Here is a 19,870-nt window from a genome sequence, read left to right on the forward strand (position 1 = left end):
TTAACTTTCATATGATTCCTCTGAGATGGGAGGCTCCATCGATGCTGGTTCTACTCAGGAGCACAGGGCATGTGCAAGACATCAATCTATTCTTGAATGGTATCATGGTCATGACATCAAGTAGAAAGTGAGAAACACGGATGGTGACATTTGCCAACATTTCTTATAGATGTGGCTAATAGCCCAGAGGTTACGGACATAAAGGCAGAAATAAGTTGGTTGAAGGTTGCAGGAAAGCCAGTGTTGACTTTTTCTCTCTATGGATAATTGGGCACAGGTTTTCTTGAAGTACAGAGTTCAGTTACAGCCAGAAAACTAGCAATGTAATCAGCCTACCTTTTTCTCTCAGTACTGGTTTCATAGGTGTGTGCAGCCTATTGGATTAGGGTGTGCACCATTAAGCTCAAACACGTGTGTGCTTGTCTACATATATATGACCCCCGGCAAATTGATCTCCCTGCCCGGCACAGTGAAAGAGAAGAGTATTAACACTTCTCTTATGGCAGAGCCAGTAAGAGGGAGATCTTTCCCATGCCTCTGCGGCTACACAGAGCAAAACACTAATGCGCATGGGGTGATTAGGGTGTGCCTGGGCACAGCCGGCACACCCTGTGCGCACGCCTATGACTGGTTATCTTTGAAGGAGGAAACAGGAAGCCGATATACAAAAAACTTTACTAAGGCATAAATAGCTGCAATAAATGAGGTTTTAGAATCTTTCTGGTGAGATTTAATCCAACTTACCATCTGCCACAATGACAGTGAAGAGGAATTTCGGACTTAAGTGACCACGACTGGCTCTGCATTCATATGTTCCAGCATCCTCCACAGTCAAATTTTGGATCTGGAGACTGGAGCTAGAGATGGTGGAATTCACTAAGAATTTCCCGACAGTGAAGATAGGGTTGCGGTTTGGATTAAGGTGGTACCAGGTGAAATATGTGTCCAGTTCAGGTATTAGTATCATTGAGAGGAATAGAGTCTCTCCAACCTTTAATTTAGTGATGGAATTGTTCTTATGTCCTATGTTCTCTGGAGGAACTGATGAAACAAAAGCAAACAAGACATCCCATTAAGATGTAATAGCATTTTTAACATTCTTCATCCAAAGTTAGTTGTAAATTGTAAATGAAAGTCAGTTTTTTTTTTACTAGTAAGTGCGGCAATCGGCGACTCTCTGCCCATCGCTGCCGCTGCCCACCTCATAGCCCCTCAAGTCTTACTCTCTGGGCCCCGGCTACTACTGGGTGGGGAGCGGAGGAAGATCACTCCACCATTAAAGACAAGAAGATAAGCAGGCAAGCGGCTGGCCGGGACTTGAGCCAATGCAGAATAACATGAGAGCGGAGCTGAATGGGCATGCATCCGAAACTGAAGAAATATTCCCTCCGTTCCGACCAGCACATGATCATCAGAAAGGGGCACAGATAATGGAAAAAAATACACCCCCTATGCAAGTAGGAGCGGCAGAGCGGGGGGTGTAATTTAGATTTTATTTTATTCTGCACCGACTGTCTTTGAAATTACCCAAGCCTCTGTTTAAATCCAATCCAGGGACAAAAACGGGAACAGACTTGGTCCGGGGACAGTGTCCTAGAGAGTGTCACCCTAGAGAGCAAAAGGGGGAAAGTTTGGGGGAAGGGAAAGCAAGTTGTTTGTCACTGATACACGGTCAGTTTGGTATACTGACCTGTGGTAGATAGGGTTGCCACCTCATCCCTTTAAACCCGAACACATAGTAATTACACAGGTTCTGGGGCTAATTTAATGTCGATAAGGCACCAAGTGAGTTTAAATAGCACCTTAATCAGCCAGAGAAGGTGTGTAATTAATATGTGTTCGGTTTTAAAGGGATGAGGTGGCAACCCTAGTGGTAGACCATTCACCTTGTAAATGTAAACAGCATATAGAGAAAGGGGGGGTGGGGAAGTCTAGTGTTAGGCAGGCTGTGAAGGGGTTACTTTAAGCATCAAAATGTTTTGTTGCTAAAAGTAGCCCCTTCACAGCCTGCCTAACACCAGACTGCCCCCCCACCCCCTTTCTCTATGTCTCGTCACCCTAGTCTATTATGTGTAAAAAGGTCTCTCAAAGTTGAACTTGACCCATAACAACTTGATAAAAAAAATGTTCCTCAGCAAGGAACATAAAATCCACAATAATGCTACCAAGATTAGTGTGTGCTGTAAATTACCTCCAACACTGTTCTTTTTTCATCTTGCTGGAGGCTGCCATTTTGCTGAAGCCCAGTGCCCTGAGCAGAAGTAAGGGCCAGATTCACAGCGGAGATACGACAGAGTATCTCAGATACTCCGTCGTATCTCTCAGAGTATCTATGCGACTGATTCATAGAATCAGTTACGCATAGATATCCCTTAGATCCGACAGGTGTAATTGTTTTACACTGTCGGATCTTAGGATGCAATACCACGACCGCCGCTGGGTGGAGTTTGCGTCGTATTCCAGTGTCGGGTATGCAAATTAGCAGTTACGGCGTTCCACGACGGTTTTTCGCGTTCGCTACGTCGCCGCTACTCTAGTTTCCCGTCACAATTTTAGTCGTCGTTTGACCTGCCCTAACTTTAGACAGCACACGTATGTGCTGTTTAAAGTATGGCCGTCGTTCCCGCGTCGAAATTTAAAAATTCACGTCGTTTGCGCAAGACGTTCGGGAATACGGAAGTACGCTACGCACGTCGCCGTTCGAAAAAATGACATCACTTTGCGCAAAGCACGGCGGGAATTTCGAAACTGAGCATGCGCAGTAAGTCCGGCGCAGGAGCACGCCTAATTTAAATGGCACACGCCCATTTGAATTACGCGGGCTTATGCCGGAGGCCGCCAGCATAGGTTTTCATTGCAAGTGCTTTGTGAATCAGGCACTTGCGATGAAAACTTGCGGCGGTGTAACGTATCTACGATACGTTACGCCACCGCAGTTCTATGTGAATCTGGCCCTAAATCTTTAGGCTGTCAGCAGATTGGCCTCTACAAATTTGGCACAGTACCGAAAAATAGAAAGCAACTGAGCATGTGTAGAGCTGGGTGAGACAGTGTATTACTGGATTTTTAACAGTATAGACACTTATTTTTATTACTTGCAAAAGGGGGCAGCCTGAAGTTGTGAAGGAATGCAATGAGCATAATGATAAATTAGAAAATGTCTATTCTCTATGCATCTTTAATATAAAGTCTATATTGCTTTTCCATGTATACCACTGCTACAGGCCTTCCTCACTCAAATCAGCTCCTCATAGTATCCCTCCCAAACATGGCGCATACGCTCCACTCCCACATAGTTTTAGGAATGCGGAGGTGAAGATACGTCTGAGGGCCGGCTAAGATCAACACCCCATCTTGTACCTTGACCAATTAGATGCGCTTTCTAGCTTCACATTAACATAATAATGACGTATCATACTGTAATAGTGCTTTGTCTTGTCTGTAATAAACACAGATAATGGTGTGCTTCTACTGAGACAGATGTGTCAGTGACTCATTCCTAGCCATGCATGGTGATCTGAAATATGTGATTTGGAACAGCAGTAGAAACCCATGTTGACCCCTTTGAGGTCAAGAGATCCATCATAAAGTGATCTAGCAGGACTTAATTTTCTGACTAAAGTTCCACTTTAGGTCCCCCTTCTCCGTACATATTTACCTTTCCTTTACTCCCTGTCACTACATTCAGATGTTAGAAGTTATAAAAAACAGCACTAGGTAAGCTCACAATTGATTTCTTGGAGTTCACACAGGTTAAGAATTCTTTCATGCTTCCATATGAAAGCTCTGGCCACCACATATATGGATTGTTAAGCTGCAAAAACAAATATGCAACATACTGCAGCTTACCAATCTTTAGATGCAGGGCCGGCGCAACCACCAGGCGGACCAAGCGGCCGCTTGGGGCGGGCAGGTCCGCAGCCTGGGATGGGGCGAAAAAATTAACTTTTTTTTTAAAATATTTTTTTTTTTTATACTTTGTCCGGAGTTGCCGCCGCCCTCCGGCGCCCGGTGTCCCGCTCCGGTGTGCTAATGCGCCGCAGCGCCTGTCAGCTGCTGACTGAATGTGGCCCGGCCGGGCGCAGCCAATCCAGTTACTATCTGGTGATGGATGACGCCGGGTCCGGGCCTGTAACTGCACGGCACTTCAGTGACGACGTCCTCCTCCGCGCAGGAGGACGTCTGACGTCACTGAAGGGGCGGACCTCCGCTGCTGGGTGACACAGTGCCCAGTCCCGCGCCGCCGGTGCCGGAAGATTCAGAATGCAGAAAATCGCACAGGAGGTGAGGGTGGGGTTGTGGCGTGGGGAAGAAGAATGGATAGATGAAGGAAGAAGGAGCAAGGGGGGTTAATGGAGACGGGGTCGGGTGGATAATTAATAAAGCAGGAGGGCATAATGGAACTGGAAGAAGGAGTGGGGGGGGGAGGAATGGCGGAAGCAGAGCAGGGCCCAGGGGTGATGGATGATGGAAGAAGGAGCAAGGGGGGTTAATGGAGACGGGGTCGGTGGATAATTAATAAAGCAGGAGGGCTTAATGGAACTGGAAGAAGGAGTGGGGCCCCCACTCCTTCTTCCAGTTCCATTATGCCCTCCTGCTTTATTAATTATCTACCCGACCCAGTCTCCATTAACCCCCCTTGCTCCTTCTTCCATGATCCATCATCCATCCTCCCTGGGCCCTGCTCTGCTTCCGCCATTCCTCCCCCCCCCCACAGTGGGGGGGAGGAATGGCGGAAGCAGAGCAGGGCCCAGGGGGGATGGATGATGGAAGAAGGAGCAAGGGGGGTTAATGGAGACTGGGTCGGGTGGATAATTAATAAAGCAGGAGGGCATAATGGAACTGGAAGAAGGAGTGGGGGGGGAGGAATGGCGGAAGCAGAGCAGGGCCCAGGGGGGATGGATGATGGATCATGGAAGAAGGAGCAAGGGGGATTAATGGAGACGGGGTCGGGTGGATAATTAATAAAGCAGGAGGGCATAATGGAAGAAGGAGTAGGGGGGGGGTTAATGGAAGCAGTGGGGGATAATGGAAGAAGGAGCGGGGGGGGAATGGATAATGGAAGCAGGGGGGTAATGGAAACGGGGGTGGATAATGGAAGCAGGGGGGGTGGATAATGGATGCAGGGGGGATGGATAATGGAAGCAGGGGGGATGGATAATGGAAGCAGGGGGATGGATAATGGAAGCAGGGGGGTGGATAATGGAAGCAAGGGGGTGGATAATGGAAGCAGGGAGGATAAATAATGGAAGCAGGGGGGTGGATAATGGAAGCAGGGGGATGGATAATGGAAGCAGGGGGGATGGATAATAGAAGCGGGGGGGGGGGATGGATAAGTCGACTTCCACACTCCACCACCGGCCACCAGAACTCCCACACGCAAATAAATATAATGTAGTAGATGTGACCTGCAGTCCTATGTAACATCAGAGATAACACAGTGATAATCCTCTGAGTACAGATAATGTAGTACCGTATTTTCCGGCGTATAAGACGACTTTTTGGATGCAAAAAAATGCATCCAAAGTCGGGGGTCATCTTATACGCCGGGTACGGTCTCCGTGCAGCTGCGATCGTCATAATTTCAAAGCTGCGCGCCGTCTTCTCAGCACGTCCTCGCTGTCCTGTGATAGGCGGAACAGAAATCTTCCCAGCAGCGCCTCTGTTCTGTTTTCCGCCAATCACGGATGCCTTCTCATCCTCGGACGAGATGAGAAGGCATCCGTGATTGGCGGAACATAGAACAGAGGCGCTACTGGGAAAATTTGTGTTCTGCCAATCACAGGACACGCTGAGAAGACGGCGCGTGGCTTTGAAATCATGGACGCTCGCAGCAGACGGAGACTGTCACCGGCCTGCAAAACGTGAGTGATGGCACAGTGGGGGGGAAAGTGGGGGCATGCAATGTGATGGCACTGTGGGGGCATGCAATGTGATGGCACTGTGGGGCATGCAATGTGATGGCACTGTGGGGGAATGCAATGTGATGGCACTGTGGGGGAATGCAATGTGATGGCACTGTGGGGGAATGCAATGTGATGGCACTGTGGGGGCATGCAATGTGATGGCACTGTGGGGGAAAGTAATGTGATGGCACTGTGGGGGAAAGTAATGTGATGGCACTGTGGGGGAAAGTAATGTGATGGCACTGTGGGGGAAAGTAATGTGATGGCACAGTGGGGGCATGTAATGGCACAGTGGGGCTTGAAAAAAAGGGGGTAGTCTTATACAGTGAGTATATCCCAAAACCAAAAATTTTCCTGGAAAATTAGGGGGTCGTCTTATACGCCGGGTCGTCTTATACGCCGGAAAATACGGTAGATGTGGCCTGCAGTCCTATGTAACACCACAGATAACAGTGATAACCCTCAGAGTACAGATAATGTAGTAGATGCTACCTGTGTTATCTGTGGTGTTACATAGGACTGCAGGTCACATCTACTACATTATCTGTACTCGGAGAGTTATTACGGTGTTATCTGTGGTGTTGCATAGGACTGCAGGTCACATCTACTACATTATCTGTACTCGGAGAGTTATTACGGTGTTATCTGTGGTGTTGCATAGGACTGCAGGTCACATCTACTACATTATCTGTACTCGGAGAGTTATTACGGTGTTATCTGTGGTGTTGCATAGGACTGCAGGTCACATCTACTTCATTATCTGTACTCAGAGAGTTATCACTGTGTTATCTGTGGTCAGCCCTGTCATATTTCAAGGTAACAGTTTAGGGCCACATATGGGGTATCTCCGTACACAGGAGAAAGTGTTACAAACTTTGGGGGCATTTTCTCCTTTTACCCCTTATGAAAAGGTAAAGTTGGGGTCTACACCAGCATGTTAGTGTAAGAAAAATTTAAATTTTTACACATACATTCTGGTGTTGCCCCATAATTTTTATTTTCACAAGAGGTAAAAGAAGAAAAAAAAAATATATATTTTGTTAAGCAATTTCTTATGAGTATAGAAATACCCCATATGTAAAGTGGATGTAAAGTGCTCTTCGGGCGTACAAAAAGGCTTAGGCTGGGTTCACACTACAATTTCGGCAATATGGGATCGCATACGTTGGGGGGAGCCCTAACCGTGCACTCCCGCATTCCCTACCGTTTGCGGTCCCATTTATAATATAAACCTATGAGCCGAACGCTGACTCTAGTTGGCTCATTTTTTTCCCCGCATGCGGTTATCAGACCGCACTTAAAACCGACTACTATTTACCTGTGCCAGAGATAGCTGCTCCAGGTGAGGGCAGCTCTATTTTACACTTTTTAGTACACTGTGTGTACTGTACAATGATACAGTGCCCTGAAAAATCTCATGTTCTCAAAAAACTCATGTTCTGATATTATAGTTTGAAAATATGTTTATATGCACTTATTGCTCTTCTTTTAACCAATAATGGTAATTTTTTGCCTTGAATAGGCCGTTTTAGTGTTGTACTGTTTGTGTGCAGTACTATTTCCTGCACTTCTACAAGTCTGTTTGCACTATTTCCTGCATTTTTGCTCATTGGTAAATGGTAATGTTAATTTAATGGTAATATTTTGCCTTGAATAGGCCGTTTTAGTGTTGTACTGTTTGTGTGCACTACTATTTCCTGCACTTTTACAAGTCTGTTTGCACTATTTCCTGCACTTATTGGTAAAAAATTTGTTTTATTCACCCTATTAAAAAAAAAAAAAACATTTTTTTTTATTCTAGCATAAAATTAAACATTTTTTATCCCCGCGGCAGATGGAATCGTCTAGGTACGATTAAACAGTGAGTACGGGGATAAAAAAATGTAAGACCGGCATACTGTAGCTCGCGCTACGATGCCGAATTGTATGCTGAAATGTTGTTCAGCAGGGTGAACCACCGCTTTAAATCGTTAATAAAAAAGCACAAATTAGTGTGTTTTTTTATATATTAATATAAATTATTGAAAGAAACATTTTTGCAAGGGAGGTGGGTGGCCGTTGGGGGGGGCGCCAAAATGGAGCTTCGCTTGTGTAGGCAGAAATCCTTGCACCGGCCCTGTTTAGATGTGGTGGTTGCATTCGTTTTTAGGCTTTTTCCATCTGTTTTGACCTGGGGATCTGGTAAGTAACACACCTCCTGGATGATGGATCAAAAGGGCACCTTTAGACAGCAGCATTTTTAAAGGAGAAGTATGGCTAAAGCTTTTTTTGGCCATTCTTCTCCTATGGATCACAGTTTGTTCTGCACTCCTGTAATTTGAACTGTGCCTATATGAGCGGACCTGCCGCAGTAAATGTACTGCGGCGTGTCGACAAGAGGTTAAAATTTCAAACGCCTGTGAAATGCTGACAAACTATGGTACCTAAAATGATCATAAGGCAATGCTTTAACTACTTCAGCCCCGCACCATTTAGCTGGTCAATGACCAAGCCACTTTTTGCGATTCGGCACTGCGTCGCTTTAACTGAGAATTGCGCGGTCGTGCGATGTGGCTCCCAAACAAAATTGACATCCTCTTTTTCCCACGAATAGAGCTTTCTTTTGGTGGTATTTGATCACCTCTGCGGTTTTTATTTTTTGCGCTATAAACAAAAAAAAGAGCGACAATTTTGAAAAAAAATAATGTTTTACTTGTTGCTATAATAAGTAGACCAATTTAAAAAAATTCTCAGTCTAGGCCGATACGTATTCTACATATTTTTGGTAAAAATAAAATAAAAAAATCGCAATAAGCGACTGGTTTGCGCAAAAGTTATAGCCCCTACAAAATAGGGGACAGAATTTATTTTTTTATTATTTTATTTTTTTACTAGTAATGGCGGCGATCTGCGATTTTTATTGGGACTGCAACATTATGGCGGACACATCGGACACTTTTGACACCATTCACATTTATACTGCGATCAGTGCTATAAATATGCACTAATTACTGTATAAATGTGACTGGCATTGAAGGGGTTAACACTAGGGGGTGAGGGAGGGGTTAAATGTGTACCCTGCATAGTGTTACTAACTGTGGGGGAAGGGGACTGACTGGGGGAGGTGACCGATTTGTGTCCCTATGTACAAGAGACACAGATCGGTCTCCTCTCTCCCTGACAGGACGTGGATCTGTGTGTTTACACACACAGATCAACGTCCTTGTCTCTGTAACCGACGATCGCGGGTGCCTGGCGGACATCGCGGCCGCCAGGCACGTGCATCGGCATCTCAGTGATGCAGCGGGCTCGCGCGCCCCCCAGTGGCCAGGAGGAGCGGAGGCTGTATAAAGACGGCGACCCGGAGATTTAGAACCACCCTGCGGCCGTACAAAGTTGTACAAAGTCGTACAAAGTCGGGAAGTGGTTAATTTAAGTAGTGTGATTTTATCAGAATCTGGATTAAAGGGTTTTAGATTTAGGGCTGAAATTTATACCTCATGCAAAATTGAATAAATTTAATACATATATTGATTTCAATAAATTGTATGCAAATTGATTATTAAAAAGTTCTTTGAACTTAACAAGAATGTTGTAAATAATAGAGAACAGAGACAGTATATTAGCATATGGAAAAAAGGGGGTGGAGATAAGGCCGTCTAATGTGAGCCACCCTCACTGCGCGTAGCTGGAGAATAAATGTGAACACTGGTGATATTTATAAAGTAAATAAATAAATTAATAAATATACAAGAGCTGCTGCTTTAAAAATTATAGAATCCAAAATAGTTAATATGCAAATACAGTGCTACCTATCATGAATAAGGTACCAAATGTGATATTAAACAGCGCTCAGAAAGATAAGTGAAAATGTAAATCAACACATATAATATTGGTACAGTGACATAGTAAAAAATAAATAAATAATCCACCCTCTGAGACAATATATAAGTGTCCAAAAATACGTGCAAAAATTGCATACAAAAATACCAGGTTGGCAAATAAAGTCCATAAACTGCCTAAGTGAACAAAAAAATATATATATATAGTTCATAAATGGAGAACAAAGGAAAAGAAAAATCCTTCCCGATCTTCAATAAGTGCTTTCACCACACCACAGTGACTGCGTGCTTCCACCACCCATCAGAAATGCAAACTCACCGCAACAAATGGCCTGACACTTTCGTGTTTAGGCACTCAGGCTTGTTAACTGACCCCCTCAGTTTAGTTGATAGAACTCCTTCTTTACATATAGAGTGGAGCATTCAGTTAAACAGGTGGAGATCCGAAGCAAAAAGAAAACTCCAAGATAACAGCCATATGCAAATAAGAAAAAGAGAGCACAATAGTGTGATACTGTAACACAACTTTTAATAACACACTACAAATCTCCCAAAGAATGCACTCACAAAGGTAACTCTTGTTACAAGCAGTGTATAAATCCAAAACTGACACGGTGTAAAACAAAAAATAAAAATATCCTCCAGGTGATCTAGTGGTCACAGCGGACCAACGAATAGCCCAAGTGTTACTCACAGCCCTTATGCAGGTGTACTGGAGCCGCTGCTTAGGTAAAAAAGCTGGTGGCAGATTAGACCATTCCACGTTCAAGCTTAGAAAGTTAAGGTGTGCGGTTGTGACTTTAGTAATCACTCCCCGACATGTTTCATCGAAATTATTTCTTCATGGGGTTCTGAAGAAATCATTTCGATGAAACATGTCGGGGAGTGATTACTTTTTCACTATGTCACTGTACCAATATTATATGTGTTGATTTACATTTTCACTTATCTTTCTGAGCGCTGTTTAATATCACATTTGGTACCTTATTCATGATAGGTAGCACTGTATTTGCATATTAACTATTTTGGAGTATATCAGCATAGCAATCTTAAAAATGCCTCAGTATTTAACCCTAAAAATAAAATAAATTAATATTTGCAAGTTTTTAAAACAATGATTGAAAATTATATAAGAATAATAAACACCAGAGTAAGAAGATCCAAGATTACATAGCACAAGGAATCAGAGCATTAGAAAAAAAAGAAGAGCAGCTGACAAAGGGGGGAGCGTAGTCTTTGATAAAAAGGGGGGAGGGTAGTCTTTGATAAAAAAAAGATTATGAAGAAAAAATTAATACATTATTAACGAAGATACATATAAAAAACTACCAGGGAACTCAAGTATTTTAAAACCTTATAAAAAAAAGGGTAGGAAACTAGGGATTCTAACAGAAAAATAAGCCACGTATCTACTGCCTGAAGCACCAAAGAGGTCTACAATATGGTACCTCCCCAAAATCCATAAAAACAGGGATAAACCCCCTGGAAAGCCAACAGTAAGTCAAATTGATTCCTTATTTTCTGAAGCAGGGGAATACATAGGCCCGGATTCACGTAGAGCCGCGTAAAATTGTGCGGGCGTAACGTATCTGATTTATGTTACGCCTCCGCAACTTACACGGGCAAGTACTGTATTCTCAAAGCACTTTCTCCGTAAGTTGCGGCGGCGTATCGTAAATCGGCCGGCGTAAGCCCACCTAATTCAATTTTGGATCAGGGGGGCGTGTTTTATGCAAAACTACTGTGACCCGATGTGATTGACGTGCACCGTCCGTGGAATTTCCCAGTGTGCATTGCTCCAAAGTACGCCGCAAGGACGTCATTGGTTTCGACGTGAACGTAAATGACGTCCAGCCCCATTCACGGACGACTTATGCAAACGACGCAACTTTTTCAAATTTCGACACGGGAACGACGGCCATACTTAACATTGGCTGCGCCTCATATAGCAGGGGCAACTTTACGCCGGGAAAAGCCTAACGTAAAACGCCATAACTTTACTGCGTCGGCCGCGCGTACGTTCGGGAACTCGCGTATCTAGCTAATTTGCATACTTGACGCGGAATTCGACGGAATCGCCACCTAGCGGTCAAAAGACTTACCCCTGTCGGATCTAATGGATATCTATGCGTAACTGATTCTAAGAATCAGACGCATTGATACGACGGGTCAGATTAGGACTTACGACGGCGTACATGGCGCTGCACCGTCGTAAGTCCTTTGAGAATCTGGGCCATAGTCTCCTTTTTGTTGGTCATTAGGAGGGTAAAACCTTCCGGGGCTGAAGTGGTTAAAATGCCAGGACAGTACAAATACCACCCAAATGATCCTTTTTTGGAAAGTAGACAGTCTGAGGTATTTAGTAAGAGGCATGTCAACATTTTTGAAGTTACAGTTTTTTAGAAAATGAAGAAATTAAATATTTTTTTTTTTTGTTTACATGCTGTCACTAGTGCAGTACAGCATCAACATATGACTGGAGTGCAAGTGATCAGGGATACTGATTGGTGACAGTATGTTAAAAAACAATTACTTTTTTTATATTCAATTATTTTATTTTTATTTTAATTTTCAAAGAAAAGTGTTAATTTTTTGACACACTCTCTATCAGAGTGTAGTTCAGCGCCATCATAGTGACAATGTACTATTCTGGGGAAAGAGGGGGGGGGGGGGCTGATCAGGTTTTAATTTTTTACACTTTGATTGCTGTTACAGTGATGATCACAGTAACAGTAATGTTTTTGAGCTATCATGAATGTTCATAACCGTTGTGATTTACTATTGTGTGCTGTGATCGGCCCACACATATCACATGGTACAGTGTGTTGTGATAGCTGTGGACAATCACAGCATCAATATAAGAAACACAGCTGTTATGAATTAAATTCATTACAGCTTTGTTGACATGATCAATAATGATCACATGATCTCCTGGCTGATCAAAGGGGGTAGCTGGAGTCACAATCCACTGTGCGCCACCAACCCAGAGGAGCCAGAGTGCCGTACATGTATGTCATCCTGTCTGGCCACAGTAAATGCACTTTGGCCAGGTGGCAAGTGGTCAAATATGAAGCATCTCTTGTGTTGGTGCTCTTAAAGTAAAAATTCTCTGTCCTCTGCCCCTTTCTCAAACTCTAGTGCCTGTGAAAGATCCCTAGGCTCTATTAACAGCTGCAATCAAGACTTCCAACTATACCCGCCCCTTTATACATCCTTCTTCATTCATAGAAGCAGTACAATAGTTTCCATCTGTTAAAAAAATAAAAAAATCAGCAGTGTCCAACTTTTCTGAAAACACCTATGGCTCCTTTATATGGACAGGTTTGTTAATTTATGATTAAAACCTAAGTTTAATTAACCTTTTTTTTTAAATCAGCATAGTACTTGAGTTCAATGAGAAAATTTAAATCTTGCACCAATTAATAAAGTATTTAAATAGATACAGTGTAAACCATAAATAATTAATTAATAAGCTGCTCCCCTAAAGAAACAGTAAACTGAATCAAATAATGTGAACAAAGTGAGAGGTGGGGGCGCTAAATCAAATTGATTGAATAAATAATTAAAAGTGATAAACCAACATTAAGTGAGCACATAATTAAAATTAAATTAATATGATAATATAACAATATTAATATTAAACCAGTGATAGGGGTAGTGAAAGTCACTACCAATATACAATATGAACAAATCAATAAAGTCCATTCACATGTATCCGTTTTCAATAGTGTTAGTGCTCAAAGGAATGCTTGAAATTCAGTAGTAGGGGTTCCACCGTCACCAAGACCGGAATTCAACCCAAATGTGCACAAAAGGATGGCTCCTTACCACAAGATGTTGACCCTTTTTAATTAAAAAGAGGTCAAATGAGCTTTAGATCACAAAACCTGGTAATTCAGAACTTCATGCGCGGCACCAATTCCCTTGATACAGCCAGACTCCAAATGTCATAGTACAAAACAGAGAGAAGAGGAGACCACCATCATGTAATACTGTTTATTGTAAAAAAGTTTAAAAGCATAACATCGCCAAGTGGCCCCTTACTTTTGTTGGTGCCTTAGTCCCGGCACTGAGGCTATGAAGCTTTGCAATGTATGCAGAGAGTATTCCTGACGACGCTTCCACGTCGTCAGGAAGCGCCCTGATGAAGTGGCAACACGAAACGTACGTCGAGGCACCTGGTTACGCACAATCACGCAATTCCGGTCCCGCTGGCTCTCCGGATCTGAGAGTTGGAACGCACTCCAGCTTCCCCAGCGTGGAATACTCTCCGCATACATTGCAACGCTTCATAGCCTTAGTGCTGGGACTAAGGCACCAACAAAAGGAAGGGGGCCACTTGGCGATGTTATGCTTTTAAACTTTTTTACAATAAAAAGGTATTTCACTATGGTGGTCTCCTCTTCTCTCTGTTTGGTACTATGACATTTGGAGTCTGGCTGTATCAAGGGAATTGGAGCCACACATGAAGTTCTGAATTACCAGGTTTTGTGATCTAAAGCTCATTTGACCTCTTTTTAATTAAAAAGGTCAACATCTTGTGGTAGGAGCCATCCTTTTGTGCACATTTGGGGTGAATTTCGGTCTTGGTGGAGGTGGAATTTCAAGCATTCCTTTGAGCACTAACACTATTGAAAACGGATACATGTGAATGGACTTTATTGATTTGTTCCTATTGTATATTGGTAGTGACTTTCACTACCCGCTCTCACTGGTTTAATATTAATATTGTTATATTATCATATTAATTTAATTTTAATTATGTGCTCACTTAATGTTGGTTTATCACTTTTAATTATTTATTCAATCAATCAATTTAAGCGCCCCCACCTCTTACTTGGGTTAAATGATAATTAGACAGAGGCTTTTCCTGTGGCTTGGAAAATAATTCCATGGCTATCCTTACATATTTGTTTCCTGACCCTATAAATGGTCTCAGTCTCTATCTCCAGGACGTTTGGGCCTAGGGGCTAAAAGGATGCAGGATGTCTGCTCCTAGGAGGTACCCATGGCTGCTGGAGGCTACAGAGTACAGGCCTAGAAAAGGCAATCACAATGGTCTTTCACGAGAGAGGTGGTCAGTGACCGGCTGAGGGAGAAATTAAATACACAAACCTTCTCCTTTCTTGAAATAACAGGACACCACTAGAATCTTAGTCTTCAAAGAATCAAAACTCCTTGGGTACCAGCCAGCACAGTCTGTGTTCAGAAGGTACAGGGAGACTTTATTTGAAGCAAGATACTTAGAAAGGGTTAGAGCCTAGTCTGGTGTTTGACCCCATCTATGTTTTAGGGACACCCTGATTCATAACCCACCCTCTTTCCCATATCGCAATAAACTATTTCTGTTTTGAGCTCATTAAAGTGACTTTTGTTCATCCCTTTTACACCCTGAGAAAAAAGAGCCGTGCCTGATATTGAACATGCATGGGCTCTTTCTGCCATGTAAGAGCACTACTAATATTCACAATGAAGTCGTTAGCCATTTAAAAATCTGAATTTATATAAAATCAGTACTAATAGTACTACAAGATTATTGTAATAATGTATATTGTAATGAATAAAAAGTTATACTTACCATAGACTTTGAGCTTATAGATGTCCTCCTTAAAACACTGTGGCTTTTCTATCAATATGTAAGTCCCCTCATCTGAAAATGTCAGATTATACAGTCTCAGAGATCCATTATCATCCATCTGACATCTTCCTGTATACTGGTGAATACATCTAGGAAGGTATCCAGGAATACGGGATGCGATCAGAGTATTGTTAAAACTCCATTGTAACAAAATTGTCTGATTTGTCCAAGATCTATAAAAATAAATATCGCTCCCAACTTTTTCGTTCAGCAACCGAGTTCCAAACATATCACCTGAAGGAAAAACACATGATTTTTATACTGTACATATGCTGTATGTATATAAATTAGAAAACGAAAGCCGAGTAAAAGTGTCTCCAAATCCAATTTTAACTCAGGTCTGATGCCTTTTGGCCATGCCTCTAACTGTAAAATTTTAGAGTCATAATTAAAATCCACAGGGCTTCTGTGGTAAATATATAAGGATCCCCCGATGTACATATTTCCAGAATCATCATCATCTATTAGCTATAGGAGCCAAATATTTTACAATAAATATGAAATCTTGATTAAAGCTGGTGCAGAAATCTATGCAGCATAGTTGATTATATAGGTTAGAAGTTAACACCTATTGTTTGTCTTGTGCCTGTATGTCTATCCATATGAAGATTCCATTACAGTTAAACTGAGATGACACCAATTATTCCACTTAAATTGAAGAGATACAGTATTTTATTAAAGCTGCACTCCAGGAATCATTTGTATTGCATAGTTACATTGGTCCGGCTTGGCACAATGTAGGTATGAATAGCTTATACCTGATGGACCTTGGGGGAAACTGGAAATCATTATAGTATTCAGTGCTACTACAGTGATAACTGTGATCTTCCAAGTCATGACGTTGTTTTATGCAAGCAGCTGCCCCACTGAACACTGACCACAGGCGGTCACTCATTCAACATTCATAGAGTGCCTTGTATTTTTTTAAATAAATATAAGGTGTTCTCTATTTGGATGAGGTGGAGATAGTGATGTGACTGCCCCTTCTTGCCACCTCGTTCAATCAGAGAATGTCATGTTTTCATTGGAAAAAGATGCAACATTCTGATATTTTGTGGCAGTGCCAGATAGACACCCTTGTGATCAATGTGCAATAGGGCAGCCACTCGCACACAATCTGAACGGGACCTGGGAGATTGCAGCCATTACTGTAGTGATGCTGTCTTCTACAGTGATCACCAGCAGGTGTCTCCTGGCAGTTTTGAACTGTCAGGGGAACTTCTCCCTGCTGGTGTTATGTCATCCTTGAACCGCAGTACTGGCATCCACCAGCGGATGGATCCTGCCAGTGTGGAGCAGACAGCACCTTTTGCACTCAGGTGTGACTTGGGGCCAATTACAGGCATTCCTATAAATACGCGGCAAGTGCAAACATACCTGGCCCTGGTATCGTCCTTGTGCCCTGATCTGTACCTTCTGCCTGATTATCTGAACCTGTTCCTGAAATCTGCTACCCGAGTTCCTGATCCTGTCTCCCTGTCCTGACTATCCATCCTTTCCCTGTCCTGTGTTCCTTGCCCCATCTGCTGATCTCCCTGTGTATGACCTTGGCCTGGCTAACGTTTATGTTTCTGGAATATCCCTTTGTCCATCTGCCGATCTGCTGTGTATGACCCTGGTCTGGCTACCGTTTATGATTCTGGCAATTCCCATTTATTGTACATATCTGTCTGTTATTTGTGGGTCTCTGTCTGCTGGTTGGTTTGTCATATTGGAGGTGGTTGTATTTATATTATTCACTTACCTAAATAAATAATTATATTTTCACTTATATGTGTTTGGTGTTCCTCTGTTGCTAGCCACAGAGTTCTGGTCACACCTGGTACATGATAGTATACCAGGGCCATCTCTGACCAGAAGTGGCTACACAGAGGAACCATCTTGGTTCAGGTTGCTTTGCTGCAATGAATTTGGATGTGATTCGTTATTATGCTCTGCTGGCGTCAGAGAGTAGTGCATATCTCCGCCAGACACTGAAAGAGTGGACCAGTGATCAGCTGCTAGAAATCATTTGTTTTGCTCACTCCTGGGTTGATCAGGGCTGCATGCTGTTTGGGGATGGTCAGCCTAACTTTAATTCAAATCTGCACAGAGCTGGCTTTGCCTTGCATCCCAGAGGGCCATGATGATTTTTCTCCCCCTTTCAGTATTAATCAGGTCACATCGCTGCTTTGGCTTCTGGAAGAGGACTCCCCTTACTTTTTTGAACACTACACAGCCTGTTCCCAGCAGATGATAATAGAATGTGTTGATTCTGTACAATCCCTTGTCAGACAGGCAGTATGTAACCTGCAGTTTGTGCAACCACTGCTCTTAGCATGGTCTGATATTTTGCAATCAGCCCCAGCCAGCCCGCAACAAACCATCTCTGCTGCCAGACACCTGCCTGCCCAAGGGTCTTTTTTCCCCATCACCCATGGTAACCCCCACTTCAGGCCAATATACCCTGCTTCCCACCAATTATCAATACCCTGTTTCTACTCCCTGCACCTATCCTGCCTTTAACCCACCTGCCTCTTCTTTACGACCTACAACTTCCTCACCTGCTACCTACAGCCCTGCAGTCACCTACAGATCTTCAGTGGCTAAGCCAAAGAAAAAAAAAAGGAAGTTCTTTTCAACCCACACGATCCTGCCAGTAACCCAACCTGTCTCCACACCAACCTGCTCCAGTCTGTTTGCATGACAGCTGAACCTGATAACCCACCTGATTCTACCGAACCTCTGTCTGCTATCTGTGCCAGTTTGCCAGCCTGAAGTTCCTGTGCCTGCCTTCCAGCCTGTCTTGGCGCCTGCCTTCCAGCCTGAGGTCTCGGCGCCTGCCTTCCAGCCTGAGGTCTCGGCGCCTGCCTTCCAGCCTGAGGTCTCGGCGCCTGCCTTCCAGCCTGAGGTCTCGGTGCCTGCCTTCCAGCCTGAGGTCTCGGCGCCTGCCTTCCAGCCTGAGGTCTCGGCGCCTGCCTTCCAGCCTGAGGTCTCGGCGCCTGCCTTCCAGCCTGAGGTCTCGGCGCCTGCCTTCCAGCCTGAGGTCTCGGCGCCTGCCTTCCAGCCTGATGTCCTGGTGTCTGCCTTCCAGCCTGATGTCCTGGTGCCAGTGTTCCAGCTCGGGGAGCCGGCATTCTATCCTTCAGAGCCAGTGCCAGCATTCCAGCCTGAAGAGCTAGAGCCAGCGTTCCGGCTTGAGGTTATGGTGCCCGTTTCCCAGCTTCAGGTTGTGGTGCCCGTTTCCCGGCTTGAGGTCATGGTGCCCATTTCCCCACTTGTGGTCATGGTGTCTGTTTCCCGGCTTGAGGTTGTGGTGCCCGTTTCCTGGCTTGCAGAGCCTGCTGCCCAGCTCGATGACCCGGACCCTGCTGCCCAGCTCGATGACCCGGAGCCTGCTGCCCAGCTCAATGTGTTCCTTCCTGCTGCCGAGCCTGATGTGTTCCTTCCTGCTCCCCAGTCTGATGTGTTCCTTCCTGCTGCCCAGCCTGATGTGTTCCTGCCTGCTTCCCAGCCTGATGTGTTCCTGCCTGCTTCCCAGCCTGATGTGTTCCTGCCTGCTTCCCAGCCTGATGTGTTCCTGCCTGCTTCCCAGCCTGATGTGTTCCTGCCTGCTTCCCAGCCTGATGTGTTCCTGCCTGCTTCCCAGCCTGATGTGTTCCTGCCTGCTTCCCAGCCTGGTGTGCCCTAAGATTTTGGTAAAGACTTTATAGTCTGAATTTAATACTGCTATGAGGCGATAGTTATCTGGAAGCAAGGAGTCTTAACCCAGTTTCGGGACGACTGTAATGTAAGTGTGTAAGAATGGGGAATGAGGAACACTACCTTTCATTAGGGAAGTCGATTCACCAAGTAGGGAGATAATATTGGAAGAAAGGTCTTATAATATGAATAAGTTAGCCATCAGGCTTGGGTGATTTAGGCAAATGGCGCACAATTCCCATTTCTTCAGCAATTATATTCATATTTAACTTGGATAGGTTAGATGGGGATACTTTAGGTAACTGCAAAGAAGGCATCAAATTTTGCTTGCGTAAAGTCGAATTGTGAATCTGAGTTTAAACATTTATAAAACTTATGATAGAAATCTCCCAAAATCTTGGACATGGTACGGGGACAATATGTTGGAGCTCCATTTGGCTGAAGCAGGAAAACAGGTGTAGAGAAGGAAGGATGTGGTTTAAGTCTGTGTACTAACATGCTATGAGGTTTATTAGCATTTTTTGCCTAGGCCATAACATAGATTGAGACCTTACTCATATCCAAGGCTTTAATACGGTCACGTACAGTATAGAGACAACAGTTCGGAGGCGATCCACCAAAGGGGAATTAAACAAGGATGCTTCCGCTGTGTGTAATTGTGTGATAAGTAGAGATGATTGAAGATTGGTCTCCCTTTTCAGATAAGACGGAAATACACTCACCCCTGAAATAAGCCTTGTGGACTTCCCTTGGGGTGGAGGCTGTACCATCATTAAATTGAAAAAAATCTGAAATCTCAGCAAGCTGATCTTAAATTTTAGCAA

The 19,870-nt window shown here is 43.9% G+C and overlaps 1 protein-coding gene across 1 annotated transcript in view; it reads right to left on the reverse strand.

Annotated features, from left to right (window-relative positions):
* Window positions 1-19,870, reverse strand: part of LOC120916460 — a 124,193-nt gene that overhangs the window by 21,732 nt on the left and 82,591 nt on the right. Inside the window, exons 6-7 of the mRNA XM_040327435.1 lie at window positions 15,306-15,599; window positions 745-1,041 (exon numbers count right to left, since the gene is read on the reverse strand). Of these exons, the coding sequence (XP_040183369.1) occupies window positions 745-1,041; window positions 15,306-15,599 (591 nt within the window). The remainder of the gene's footprint in view (window positions 1-744; window positions 1,042-15,305; window positions 15,600-19,870) is intronic.

This window comes from Rana temporaria, chromosome 10 (assembly GCF_905171775.1).
Source record: "Rana temporaria chromosome 10, aRanTem1.1, whole genome shotgun sequence".
Taxonomy (NCBI): domain Eukaryota; kingdom Metazoa; phylum Chordata; class Amphibia; order Anura; family Ranidae; genus Rana; species Rana temporaria.